This window comes from Rhinopithecus bieti, unplaced genomic scaffold, assembly GCF_001698545.2.
Source record: "Rhinopithecus bieti isolate Rb0 unplaced genomic scaffold, ASM169854v2 scaffold_5002, whole genome shotgun sequence".
Classification (NCBI taxonomy): Eukaryota; Metazoa; Chordata; class Mammalia; order Primates; family Cercopithecidae; genus Rhinopithecus; species Rhinopithecus bieti.
In genome coordinates, this window is record NW_016804830.1 from 1,449,651 (window position 1) to 1,463,106 (window position 13,456).

General features: G+C 51.7%; 2 protein-coding genes across 3 annotated transcripts; one reads left to right on the forward strand and one right to left on the reverse strand.

Annotated features, from left to right (window-relative positions):
- On the forward strand, positions 1-1,584 carry H2AX (H2A.X variant histone). The gene is made up of 2 exons (XM_017870523.1): positions 1-1,014; positions 1,213-1,584. Exon 1 carries the CDS (start codon positions 88-90, stop codon positions 517-519), a length of 432 nt encoding a protein of 143 aa, XP_017726012.1. The 5' UTR covers positions 1-87; the 3' UTR covers positions 520-1,014; positions 1,213-1,584.
- A 344-nt stretch (positions 1,585-1,928) lies between these two features.
- Positions 1,929-10,583, reverse strand: HMBS (hydroxymethylbilane synthase). 2 transcript variants are annotated; one of them, XM_017870525.1, is made up of 14 exons: positions 10,398-10,583; positions 7,381-7,434; positions 6,690-6,762; positions 6,314-6,363; positions 6,171-6,226; positions 5,695-5,772; positions 5,405-5,482; positions 5,204-5,279; positions 3,957-4,070; positions 3,317-3,355; positions 2,957-3,076; positions 2,669-2,722; positions 2,459-2,545; positions 1,929-2,368 (listed from the first exon to the last, which is right to left on the reverse strand). In XM_017870525.1, the coding sequence occupies exons 1-14, from the start codon at positions 10,428-10,430 to the stop codon at positions 2,195-2,197; spliced, it is 1,086 nt and encodes a 361-aa protein (XP_017726014.1). In that variant the 5' UTR covers positions 10,431-10,583; the 3' UTR covers positions 1,929-2,194. The 2 variants fall into 2 exon arrangements, with proteins under 2 accessions (XP_017726014.1, XP_017726013.1); XM_017870524.1 differs by having other exon boundaries at positions 10,308-10,583.
- Between the last annotated feature and the right edge of the window lie 2,873 nt (positions 10,584-13,456).

Sequence of the window (13,456 nt, forward strand, 5' to 3'; positions counted from 1 at the left end):
CGCGCGCGACAGCAGTTACACTGCGGCGGGCTTCTGTTGTGTTGTCTGCCTCTGAACCGTTGTACTTCACCGGTCTACCTCGCTAGCATGTCGGGCCGCGGCAAGACTGGCGGCAAGGCCCGCGCCAAGGCCAAGTCGCGCTCGTCGCGCGCCGGCCTCCAGTTCCCAGTGGGCCGTGTACACCGGCTGCTGCGGAAGGGCCACTACGCCGAGCGCGTTGGCGCCGGCGCGCCCGTGTACCTGGCGGCAGTGCTGGAGTACCTCACCGCTGAGATCCTGGAGCTGGCGGGCAATGCGGCCCGCGACAACAAGAAGACGCGAATCATCCCCCGCCACCTGCAGCTGGCCATCCGCAACGACGAGGAGCTCAACAAGCTGCTGGGCGGCGTGACGATCGCCCAGGGAGGCGTCCTGCCCAACATCCAGGCCGTGCTGTTGCCCAAGAAGACCAGCGCCACCGTGGGGCCGAAGGCGCCCTCGGGCGGCAAGAAGGCCACCCAGGCCTCCCAGGAGTACTAAGAGGGCCCGCGCCGCGGCCGGCCGCCAGGCCTCCCCATGCCACCACAAAGGCCCTTTTAAGGGCCACCACCGCCCTCATGGAAAGAGCTGAGCCACTTCAGACTGCGGGGCAAGCGGGCCGCGGCTCCCGGCTCCTTTCCCCTCCCATCGCCCGCCTTTGCCGCCCGGCCTCGAGTCCCCGCCCGCCCCCCTCCTGGCCTGCCGCGTCGGCCTCGGGCCCTGCCCCATCCGCCGGCCGCCCTCCGGTAGGGCTCCAGCCCTGACGCGGCTTGGACACTCTTCGGGGACCGCCGTGGCGCGGAGGACCCGAGCCTGCCGGGGGAGGCCGGCGGCGCCGCACCTGCCCGCCGCGGCGCTCGTGACTCAGCCAGCTGCCCCATCCTGAGTCGCTAAGGGGCTGCGGGGAGGCCGCAGCACCTTCTGGAAGACTTAGCCTTCCGCTCTGACGCAGGGCCGAGGTGGGCAGTCCAGGCCGAGAGGCTGGCGGCCCTGAAGGTGAGTGAGGCCCTCGGCAGCTGCAGCCGGGGTGTCTGGTACTCCCCCGGCGTGGTGCTTAGTCCAGGACTTTCAGACGTGGCCGCTGGCCTGGAGGCTTTGGTGGGAGAGACACGATCGCTGATTTCGGTCTGGCGCCCCCTCTGTGGCCGGGACCCAGGCCTTTCACATCAGATCTCCCTCCATCTTCATTCATAGGTCTGCGCTGGGGCCGGGACGAAGCACTTAGTAACAGGCACATCTTCCTCCCGAGTGACTGCCGCCTACGAGGACATTTAGGGGAGGGCAAAGGCCTGCAGTTTGGCTTCACGGCTGGCTATGTGGACAGCAAGAGTCGTTTTCGCGGAAGCCGACTGGCCGCCAAGCCTGTCGGGCCTCACCATTTCCCTTCCAGCAAACTCAACTCGGCAATCCAAGCACCTAGATACCAGCACAAGTCGGTTAATCCCTGTCTGGACTGAGCCTCCGTTGGCTTCCGAACTGGAATTTCGCAGCTAACCCTTCCAAGACTAGAACCTTAGGCATTGGGGAGTTTTAGATGAACTAATTTTATTAAAGGATTGTTTTTTTAAAAATGGAACATTTGTTTTCATTTTGCAAGAGAGTTGTAGGATTAGTGACTTTCTATACTTTCCTGATAGTGGGGGTGGGAGGGGCCATGCAATATAAATAGGCTCTACTGTTAACTGAAGAAGGGGCAAACCATAGGAATTTAAGATTATGGCTCTGTTTCTTGGTGTTCCTGGGAGACAATTTATTCTGTGTGAAATGAAAACTATTGAGGCAGAAGCAGAAAGGATGTACCAGGAGAACTTTGGGCAAAAGTCCCAGCCTCCGAGGTAAGGATGAAAGGGCTTTGTGTTTGTTCATATCTTCCCGCCAACCCTACCCCCCCACCACACACACACACAAAAACACCTTCAGAGCTGGTTTATTAGTAGAGTTGGTTACATTCAAAGGCTGTGGCTTGGACTTCTCTAAAGAGATGAAGCCCCCACATACTGAGGAGGCAAGGCAGTCATCAAGGCCCCAAACTGAGGCAAATCCCCGGAAGGCTTGAAGCCTGCAGTTCAGTCTTCTGGGGTAATCACTCCCCAGAGAGCAGTGAGAATGGGGCACTGAGGGCCAGGATGTAGGCACTGGATAGCAACAACCCAGGCATCTGTGCCCCACAGACCAGTTAATGGGCATCGTTAAGCTGCCGTGCAACATCCAGGATGTTTTTGGCTCCTTTGCTCAGCAACAAGTTGGCCAGGCTGATGCCCAAGTTCTGGGCAGCCAACTGGGGCCCTCGTGGAATGTTACGAGCAGTGATGCCTACCAGCTGTGGGTCATCCTCAGGGCCATCTTCATGCTGTATGCGGGAAGGAGGTGGGAATTGGTGAGAACAAATGAGATTATATGCACTCTTGTTTATTACCCCCTCATCCTCCAGCTTTGGTACCTGGGCAGGGACATGGATGGTAGCCTGCATGGTGTCTTGTATGCTATCTGAGCCATCTAGACTCCAGACTCCTCCAGTCAGGTACAGCTGGGGAAGAAAACAGTTGCCTCAGCACAGTCTGAGAGCCAACTGCTTAGAAACCTGGGATGCACAGGAAGAAATGCCACAGTCCTCCCTTCCCTGGCTTCCCATCTATTTCCCCCCACTTACTTGCCCATCCTTCAAAGCTGTATGCACGGCTACTGGCACACTGCAGCCTCCTTCCTATAATGAGAAGTTCTTGTGAGCTCCAAGGGCTCTTAACACCATCCTGTGACCACAGACCTGAGGACATCACTGAAAAGGTAACTGTGGGCTCAGACCTGGTCCTCTCCACACACAACTTTCAACAAGAATGAGTTAGCACTATATACAGAGCATTCATGTGAGAAATCGTCCCCACCACCTTTCCCAGCTCTCCAAGTCCCCAGCCCTCCATAGGTGGAGCACAGGCCCTACCAGGTGCCTCAGGAAGGCCCTTTCAGCGATGCAGCGAAGCAGAGTCTCGGGATCGTGCAGGACACCCACCAGATCCAAGATGTCCTGGTCCTTGGCTCGGACTTCCACGCCCAAGGCCCCCTGATGGAAAAACAGCCTAGGACATCAGGCCTGCTCTTTCCCCAACCAATGGTGCAAAGCATAGGACCACCTCTATCTATTCGCTCCCCAGGGCCTTTTGGACCGGTAGCATCCCAAGGCCTGCCCCTCCCTGAGAATGCTATTCTGGGGAAGCAGATGCAGAAGGTTGTGAGACCAGCTTCTTGGTTGAGAACAAAGGGAAGGGATATGTCACCATGTGGCTTCCCTGGTCAAGTATACCTGGCCCACAGCATACATGCATTCCTCAGGGTGCAGGATCTGTGGAGGCAGAACAGGTAGTCAAAAGGGTGGACACAGGGATGTCTAAAAACACTTGGCAGTGAGATGATTCCTATCATCGAGAAAGCCTGGGAAGGCCTAAGTGTGAGTCTGGCCTCTTTTTTTTTTTTTTTTTTTTGGTAAATTTTCTCCATGAAGGCCTAGAGTCTGGCCTCTGATTCACAATCTTCCCAGCCTGTGGTGTTAGAGGCGGGGTGGTCAAGAAGTGAAGACAGATGGTCTTTGACTTACAATGGGGTTACATCCTGATAAACCCATTGCTAAGTTGAAAACAAGCTGAAAATGCATTTAATATACCTAGCCTACCTTACATGTGCTCAGAACACATAACATTAGCCTATTATAGTTGGACAAAATCATCTAACACCAAGCCTATTTTACAATAAAGTGCTAAATATCTCATGTAATAAACACTGTACTGAAAGTAAAAAACAGAATGGCTGTATGGGTACTAAGTAGTTTCTACTGAACGTATATCACTTTCACACAATCATAAAGTCTAAAAATCCTAAATTGGGGATGACTATAAGGCAGAAAGGAGATGCAGATGAACTGGGGATAGGATAGGGGCAGCCCCTACCTGCCCCACCCGGTTGTGCCAGCCCATGCGCTGCAGGCCAGCTGTTGCCAGGATGATGGCACTGAACTCCTGCTGCTCATCCAGCTTCCGAAGCCGGGTGTTGAGGTTTCCCCGCTGTGGAGAGTTGCTAAGGACCACAGTGTCGGGCAATCTGGGGCCTCATGAGATTCCCTCTGCCTGAGTCTGTCTTTCCTTCTCTAGCTGTCCGCCTTTCACTCATCTTCCAGCTCTCAGCTTAATGGTAACAGCTAACACTTACATCATACTTACTACATGCCAGACACTGCTCTAAAAGTACTTTCCATATGTCAGCTCATTTCATCTTCACAATAACCCTGTGAGGAAGGTAGTATTATTATCTCCACTTTACAGATAGGGAAAATGACATAGGGAGGCTAAATGACTTGCCAAGGTTACAAGACCTCTAAGAAACCTTCCCTGAACCCCCAGACTTCTGTGTTTAGATGTTCCAACTAGAAGTTTCCAGAAAATTCCCAACTTCACTTATTGGAGCACTTCGCACATAGTATTTTTAAATTTAGTTTTATGAAATGTACTACATATTCATTGTAAAAGTCAAAACAATATAGTAGCATATAAAAATGGAAGTACTGGCCAGGCGTGGTGGCTCAAGCCTGTAATCCCAGCCCTTTGGGAGGCCAAGGCTGGTGGATCACCTGAGGTCAGGAGTTTGAGACTAGCCTGACCAACATGGTGAAACCCCATCTCTACTAAAAATACAAAAATTAGCCAGGTGTGGTAGCAGGCACCTGTAATCCCAACTACTTGGGAGGCTGATGCAGAAGGATTGCTTGAACTCAGGAGGCAGAGGTTGCAGTGAGCCTAGATTGCGCCACTGCACTCCAGCCTGGGCAACAGAGTGAGACTCTGCCTCAAAAAATAAAAATAAAAAATAAAAAATAAGGAAGTACTCCCTATCCCTCCAGAAGTAGTCACTGTTCAGTATAACTACATTATCCCTAAGTAAAAAGTAAACTCTACATATGCAGGGGAATGTTTATCTTGCTCACCATTATCCCCAATGCCTTGCACTCCAAACATTTGTCTGGGACTAAGAAAACATTAGACTATAAATGAGTGGACGGATGAGTGGATGGAAGGACAGACAGGCCACTAACCCCACGGGCTGCTTGTTGGAAGCCCCTTCCACTCTCAGGACTCCCAGAGCCCTCTAGACCTTGCCTTTTTCCTTGGCTGCTGCCCCCATCACTCTTCTAAAAGGATACAATACTCCTGAACTCCAGATGTGAGAACTTTCTCTGCAGCTGGGCCGCTCTCCGCAAGGAGCTGGTTCCCACCACACTGTCCAGAGAGAGGTTACAATAAGATTTTAACTCTAGGCGGTCACTGTTCCTTTCCTCCTCCTCCTCCCATCCCTGCATCTTCTGGGCACATCCCACCAAGCTGCCTATCCAGGCCCCACTTACCTCTTCTCTGGCAAGGTTTCTAGGGTCTTCCCAACAAATTTTGGGTGAAAGACAACAGCATCATGGGGGTTTTCCCGCCTGCAGGAGGAGGGAAGGGCATAGAATGAAGGAAGAAATTTAAGTTCAGATCACCACCAACTCACTGGTATTTCCTGAGCTTTCTGCCACCAGTCAACACTCCTCAGGGCAGAGGAGATAACCCTGGAGCAGAGGGTCAGATCCCAAAGGGAAAGGCAAAGTTTCACCTGATGCCTACCCCTGCCCAAGCCCCTTACTTGCAAAACTCTTACTTGCAGATGGCTCCGATGGTAAAGCCAGGAGGAAGCACTGTGGGCAGGTCCTTCAAGGAGTGAACAACCAGGTCCACTCTACAGAGATGGGAGATGGGGGCAAAGAGAAAGGGAATGAGCAGCCAGCCTTCACCCCTTCTCCACCCACCCCTGCCTCCACTTCAGTGGTGGAGCCTAGGGCAGTTCAGGAAGCACGCCTTCCCAAAATCTCAGGAGCATGAAACCTGCCCTCCTCTCACTCTCCCTCCTACCCTCCCTCCCCCAGCCATTCTTGCAGTCCAGGCAGCCAGCTGGCTCAGAACCAGACTCTCTCCTTTTCTGAAGCCTGAAAAAACCCACCTATGCGCCGCCTTCAGCCTCTCTGAGGGTTTAAGCCCAGCAGCCTATCTGACACCCGGGGTCCCAGCAAGAGACCTAGCATACTAGGTTCCCAGCAAGAGACTGGGAGGGCACCACACTCTCCTATCTTTACTTACTCATTCTTCTCCAGGGCATGTTCAAGCTCCTTGGTAAACAGGCTCTTCTCTCCAATCTGCCGGACAAGAAAGAGCCTGAGTGAATCCCTTCAGGGAAGGAAAGAAGAGTGGGGACAAGAACTGGGGAGGAAGATGTTGGTTACCTTAGAGAGTGCAGTATCAAGAATCTTGTCCCCTGTGGTGGACATAGCAACTGAGGAGAGAGTCAATCAATCAGGCGCTCATTATTGATCAGCACTTACTGAGCCCAGCACTGTGCTACGATTCATGATGAGGACAGAGGCACATAATCCCTGGTCCCTGCCCTCTGAGTATATACGATCAAGCAGGAAGACCAGAAACACTCATAAAAAGACCCAAAGCTCAAGATGTTAAATGCGAGGCTAACCCAGGTAGAGTTGGAGGTATTCAGAGGAAAGCACCTCTGGCTTAGCTATAGGCAAAGCCAGAAATGCTGTGTTCTCCCTTCTCGGGGTACTAGGCTTCCCATTAGCTTCCACTCCTTTCCAGAAAACTCACTGATTTCAAACTGCAGGCCGGGGTACAAGGCTTTCAGTGTTGCCACCACACTGTCCGTCTGTATGCGAGCAAGCTGTGGGTAGAGATTTGGATTAGTCCTGCCCTTCCCAGCCACTGCTCAGACTCTTTTTTTTTTTTGAGACGGAGTCTTGCTCTGTTGCCCGGGCTGGAGTGCAGTGGCCGGATCTCAGCTCACTGCAAGCTCCGCCTCCCGGGTTCCCGCCATTCTACTGCCTCAGCCTCCCGAGTAGCTGGGACTACAGGCACCCGCAACCTCGCCCAGCTAGTTTTTTGTATTTTTTAGTAGAGACGGGGTTTCACTGTGTTAGCCAGGATGGTCTCGATCTCCTGACCTCGTGATTCGCCCGTCTTGGCCTCCCACAGTGCTGGGATTACAGGCTTGAGCCACCGCGCCCGGCCCAGACTCTTATAGGTTAGGCAGATGCTGAAGGGACTGGAATTTCCATCTGAGAATGAGAAGGGGCTTGGGAGCCCTCTGTACTCCAACAATTTTCCCAGCCTAGGGACGATCTTGCCATAGAATGTAATCTGCCATTCCCCAGGGAACTTAATGCCCAGCCACACCATCTCCTCCATACTAGGAATTAAGCCTCTGAGTCCCCCAATTTGTGATGCTGTGAGCATCACAACTGTTCTGACAAACCTCTTCCACCCGGGCTCCTGCACCCACCTGGCTCTTGCGGGTACCCACGCGAATCACTCTCATCTTTGGGCTGTTTTCTTCCTGCAGAAAAAGTCCCCAGGTCACAGTCCCCTCTGTTCCTTGTGTTTCTCAACACCTTGTCCAAGAACCTGAATCACTGGCTTGGAAGAAAGGAACTTCAGAACCTGGCCTGTGGCTAGCTGGGGCTCCGAGTGGGGAAATACTCCAAGGCTGGTCCCTTTCACCTTCCTCAGTACCTTCTGCCCTCCTCAGGGATCCAGAGAAGCAGAGACTAGAGGGAGGCAACAGTAGGACCTGCTGTTGCTGCCACTGCAGTAACCAGGACACTGAGCCCTGAAGCCCACCTTGGCCAAGAAAGTTGTCAGTAGGAGTGCTGTGCACAGCTGGGTGGATAAAGAGATAAGGCCCATCAGCCTGGCTACAGGAAGGGTGGGGCCTGCAGCTGGCAGGGGCAGGGCAGCCAGGACCACACTGGGAAACCTGTGCTGAGTCACTGGAGGATAGATTCATTATCTACAACAGACGAGGCACTTGAGAAAATTTCAGTGCCATCCAGATGCCAAATGGAGTAGACTAGAGTCTAACAGCAGCAAGCTGCCACCTTCTCCAGCAAGAGGCCCAGATGTCTGGCTGCAAAAGAACTCAAGAGGATGAAGATCCCACAGCAGGGAAAGCTGACAGTATTAACGGTCACTTAATCTGGCTGGACTGCATGCATCAAGGACTGAGGTCAACAGATCTGATGTACAGTCCTGCTCAGCCTTTTGGCTGGGTGACCTTGGGCACATTGGCTGGACTCAGGTTTCTTCTGCCTCAGATGTTCCATAAGACTAGGAGGCTGCACTGCCTAAAGTTTGTTCAGCTAGAGTGTTGCCTTCAGTTTCACCAAGAAGGAAACACTGGGAGGCCAGAGCCCAAGTCAAGAACTCAAGAGGACACACCTCTTCCTCCTGCCAGAATACCTTGGACAAAAGTATTCACTGCCAAGCAGGTAGAACTGAATTCTACAGTCTAAGACAGACGTCTCATTTCTCTTTTTTTTTTTTTTTTTTTTTTTTTTTGTTTGGGGTTTTTTTTTTTTTTGAGCTGGAGTCTTACTCTTTTGCCTAGGCTGGAGTGCAGTGGCATGATCTAGGCTCACTGCAACCTCTACCCACCGGGTTCAAGCTAAAGGCATGCATCACCATACCCAGCTAATTCTTGCATTTTTAGTAGAGATGGGGTTTCACTATGTTGGCCAGGCTGGTCTCAAACTCCTGACCTTGTGATCCTCCTGCCCCAGCCTCCCAAAGCACTGGGATTACAGGCCTGAGCCACCACGTCCAGCCTGATTCCATTTCTTTCTACATCAGACAGTAGCCACTGTAGATACTGATACTGTCAACAGTTGACATTCCCTGATATGGGAAGTTCATCCTATGGAGTTCCTTTTTTTTTTTTTTCTTTGAGACAGAGTCTCCCTCTGTCGCCTAGGCTGGAGTGCAGTGGCACATTCTCAGCTCACTACAACCTCCACCTCCCAGGTTCAAGCGATTCTCCTGTCTCAGCCTCCCAAGTAGCTGGGATTACAGGTGTATGCTGCCACACCAGCTAATTTTTTGTATTTTTAGTAGAAACGGGGTTTCACCATGTTCCCTAGGCTGGTCTCGAACTCCTGAGCTCAGGCAATCCACCTGCCTTGGCCTCCCAAAGTGCTAGGATTACAGGCATGAGCCACTGTGCCCGGCCTAATTTTTATATTTTTAGTAGAGACGGGGTTTCACCATGTTGGCCAGAGTGCCATGGAGTTCTTTTGCACCCAAACATCTGGGGTCTCTATTGCAGGAGCAGGTGACAGTTTGCTGCCCTCAGACTCTAGTCTACTCCATGTGATCACGCCAGTTAATTAACCCTGGGAGACCCTTTGCAAATTAGGGTAGGCTTGAAATACTAAACGTGGCCACCAAAATTCTGGGCCACAGGGAGCTCACAGAAAGGACTCTAAGGTCCCAGAACTACCAGGTTCAAACAATTCCTTAAGTTCATTGAATGTGCACAGCATATTCAAGTCAAACCGTTTCATTAAAAAATAAAACACTGAGCACTTCTATGTTGAAGCTATTGCTTCTGCATATTGTTATCCTCTCAACAATCCTATCAGGTAGACAAGACAGGCACCTTTGGGACCATGTTACAGAAGCAACGGGTGGCACCAAGGCATGAGGTGACTTGCCCAGGGTCACAGAGATAATAACCGAGAAAGAGTTGGGGCTACAATTCAGATCCTACTCCTAGTCCAGGGCTCCGGAATGACTGCAGGAGCAAAGATCCCAGCCCTCACCAACTGGCTGGACAGGGGGAGATTAGCAGCTCCCCATTTCTTTCTTATCTCAACCTAACAGTGGCCTCCACCAACTCTGCAGTTTGTGCACAAGCCCAGGGCTCAGCAAGCAGGCTTGTAATGGGAAGGCCCACAGCGGCCTCCCACCCACGGTAGTAATTCAGTAGGTGTGTCTCAGCTGGGGACTTGGAGAGTTGGTTGTGGCTGGGAGACCACTGTAATACAAAAATAAGGCGCACTTTTAAGACGTTTGTGTGCAGTTCGGAGGCTTGGCTTATGCTCTCTCCTCTGCATCAAAAGTGGAACGTGTCTTCCCAAAGGGGCCGCATCTGCATTCGCCTCGGCCCAGCCTCGAATGAAAGGACCCTGTCTGTGTAGACGAACGTTCGCGGTCTGGGTCACTAAATCTACAGCCATGCATCCCAGGCCTGATGGGAATCCCACCCAGATGCCCGCAGGGACCGGGGTTCTGTTCCAGACAATCCTTCCACTCTTAACCCAGCACCACCGCTCTCTTGATTTCCCCATTCCTTCCGGAGCGCAACCGAGCTACTGGCCCTTTAAAAACTATTCGGACCAAAAAAAAAAAAAAAAAAAAAAAAGCCGTTCTGACCAATAGCGACTGAGGATGGCAACCTGGGGCCAATTGCTGCACGGCTCGTCCAGAAGCCCAAAGTGTGCTGGTCACCGGCGCAGCACTCACCGCCGTTGCAGCCGCATTGCCGTTACCAGACATGGCTCCGCTTAGGAAGTAGGCTGTGTTTGGGTGCCGCTAAGGTCCCCCAGCCCCGGGAAGCCGGGGACACCGGCCGGCGAGTACCGGGGGCACGTGGGGCCCGAGCTCGTCCTACAGTCTGACTCCTGGTCTCCGCAGGGCCTCACGTCACTTCCGGCGCCCTCCCTCGAAGGGAAGGTCCCTCCCTCTGGGCGGGAATTGGAACGTTGCGACAGAGTGGACCTCCTCATTCGACCTCCCCATTCCCCAGCTGTGGCATGAGCAAGTAGTGCAGCTTCTATGGCACTTCCTTTGCTCTGTTCAAACTTAGCTTTGCTACATCCCTGAAGTAGGCAGCATTTTTTTTGATACAGGGTCTCACTGTGTCCCCAGACTAGAGAGCAGTGGCATGACCACGGGTCACTGCAGCTTTGACCTCCCGGCTTCAGCGATCCCCCCACCTCAGCCTCCCAAGTAGCTGGGACTACAGGTGCACAGCACCACGTCCGGCTAATTTCTAGATTTTTTGTAGAGACAGCAGGGAGGTGGTCTATGTTGCCCAGGCTGGTCTCAAACTCCTGGACTCAAGCAATTATCTCACCTTGGCCTCCTAAAACGCTGGGATTATAGGCGTGAGCCACTGGCCCAGCCAGCATTTCAATTCTTAAGATGAGGAAACTGGTTCAGAGAGATTAAAGGTCATGCCTAAAGACAAGTAACTGAAGTGGGAGCACAAATGCTACATACTTGTAGTGAGAAAAGAGCTTATTAGGAAAAGTACTTTCCCATGAACATAATTAACAATCATGATTAATAATCACTCAGCTGGGTGCAGTGGCTCACACCTATATTCCCAGCACTTTAGGAAGCCAAGGCAAGAAGACTGCTTGAGCCCAGGAGTTTGAGACCACCCTGGGCAACATGGTGAAAACCTCATCTCTACAAAAAATACAAAAATAGTCAGGTGTGGTGGCACACGCCTGTAGTCCCAGCTACTCAGGAGGCTGAGGTGTGAGGATCGCTTGAGCCCAGGAAGTCGAGGCAGCTGTGAGCTGTGGTGGTGCCACTGCACTCTCGCCTGGATGACAGAGTGAGACCCCCCCTTTTTTATTTTATTTTATTTATTTATTTTTAATTTATTTTTTTGAGACAGAGTCTCGCTCTGTGCCCAGGGCCTGGAGTGCAGTGGCCGGATCTTGGCCTTCACTGCAAGCTCCGTCCGGCGGTTACGGGCCATTCTCCTGCTCATCCTCCCCGAGTAGCTGGGACTACAGGCGCCGGCCACCTCGCCCAGCTAGTTTTTTTGTATTTTTTAGTAGAGACGGGGTTTCACCGTGTTAGCCAGGATGGTCTCGATCTCCTGACCTCGTGATCCACCCGTCTCGGCCTCCCAAAGTGCTGGGATTACAGGCTTGAGCCACTGCTCCGGCCTATTTTTATTTTTTTTGAGATGGAGTTTCACTCTTGTTGCCCAGGCTGGAGTGCAATGGCGCAATCTCGGCTCACCGCAACCTCCGCCTCCCGGGTTCAAGCAATTCTCCTGCCTCAGCCTCCTGAGTAGCTAGGATTACAGGCACCCACCACCACAGCCAGCTAGTTGTTGTATTTTTAGTAGAGACGGGGTTTCACCATGTTCATCAGGCTGGTCTCGAACTCCTGACCTCAGGTGATCCGCCCACCTCAGCCTCCCAGAGTGCTGGGAATACAGGCATGAGCCACCGCGCCATGTGCTTAGCACTGTACAAAGAACTGGATACCTATTTGCTTGTTAGGCTTTCATAATAGCTATATAGGGTAGGTGTTGTAATCCCTAATGCACAGATGAAGAAACAGACTGATGGGGAAAGAGTGGGAGTAGGGTGAGGGATAAGAGACTACACATTGGGTACAGTGTACACTGCTTGGGTGATGGGCACCAAATCTCAGAAATTACTACTAAAGAACTTGTTCACATAACCAAATACCACCTGTTCCCCAAAAGCCCACTGAAAAAAAAAATTAAAAAAAAAAAAAAGAAAAACAGGTTGAGAAGGTAAGATGTACCCTAAGTCAAACGGCACAACTAGGATTTGAACCCAGGTCAGTGGATCCAAAGTCTACTCATAGCAGCTACAGTACTGCCACTGTTTTTTTCTTTTTTACTTTTTGAGACAGGGTCTCTGTCACCCAGGCTGGAGTGCAGTGGTGTGATCAAGGCTCACTGCAGCCTCAACTTCCTGGGCTCAGGCAATCCTCCCACCTCAGCCTCCTGGGTAGCTGGGACCACAGGCAAGCACCACCAGGCTGGGCTAGTTTATTTTTATTTCTTGCACAGATGGGGCCTTACTATGTTGCCTGGGGGGTTGGTCTTGAACTCCTGGACTCAAGTGATCCTCTCACCTCAGTCCCGCAAAGTGTTGGGATTACAGGCATGAACCACTGCGCCCAGCCCATGGCAATCCTAAATACTACCTAAACCACAATGTCAAACGTACTTCCTCCAATTAAACAACATAGGAGATGAAATTAGGTGAGACTGTGGGGAAAAAAACAACATAGGAGCAATTTTCAGACAGGCAGCGCCACCCAAATTACACAGGGACACCTAGCAACATAAACTTTAGCTGACAATTTCAAAGAGGGAAAGGTGTTTCCAGAAAGGACCTTTTCCCCTGTTTATCATCTGGTAGTAAATACAGCAAGATGCCAACCTACCCATTATTAAGGTAGGTTAAGCCCAAAGCTCCCTACCAGAGTGTGCCTCCTGCTTGAGTATTTTGCCCAAACTACAGTCATAGAGACCAGCAAGAGGAAAGAGCAAGAGTTGTTTTGTGTGTCTTGGTCTAGGCTGCTCCTGGAGCTCAGTCATTAGGTCTTTTGCAGAGGTTCTTCAGTAAATTGAACTATACGCAATGCCACAGGCCCCACCCATTACCGAAACGAGACTGAGCCAACATGGTCTCCAAGAACACCATAGGAGGGAAGTGGAACACCAGGAGAGCAGAGGGGAGGAAGTCCATCATGCAGTTAAGAATCACCAGGAAGTCCCCAGAAAAAAATCCTTAAGC

Bases quoted from the DNA above. Each gene is read 5' to 3' on its own strand.
- H2AX (XM_017870523.1), top strand. From the start codon at position 88: ATGTCGGGCCGCGGCAAGACTGGCGGCAAGGCCCGCGCCAAGGCCAAG.
- HMBS (XM_017870524.1), bottom strand. From the start codon at position 10,430: ATGTCTGGTAACGGCAATGCGGCTGCAACGGCGGTGAGTGCTGCGCCG. The intron at 5,483-5,694 runs GTAAGAGTTTTG...CTCCTCCTGCAG, and splicing joins ACCATCGGAGCCATCTGCAA to GCGGGAAAACCCCCATGATG. The intron at 3,077-3,316 runs GTATACTTGACC...TTTTTCCATCAG, and splicing joins GCATGTATGCTGTGGGCCAG to GGGGCCTTGGGCGTGGAAGT.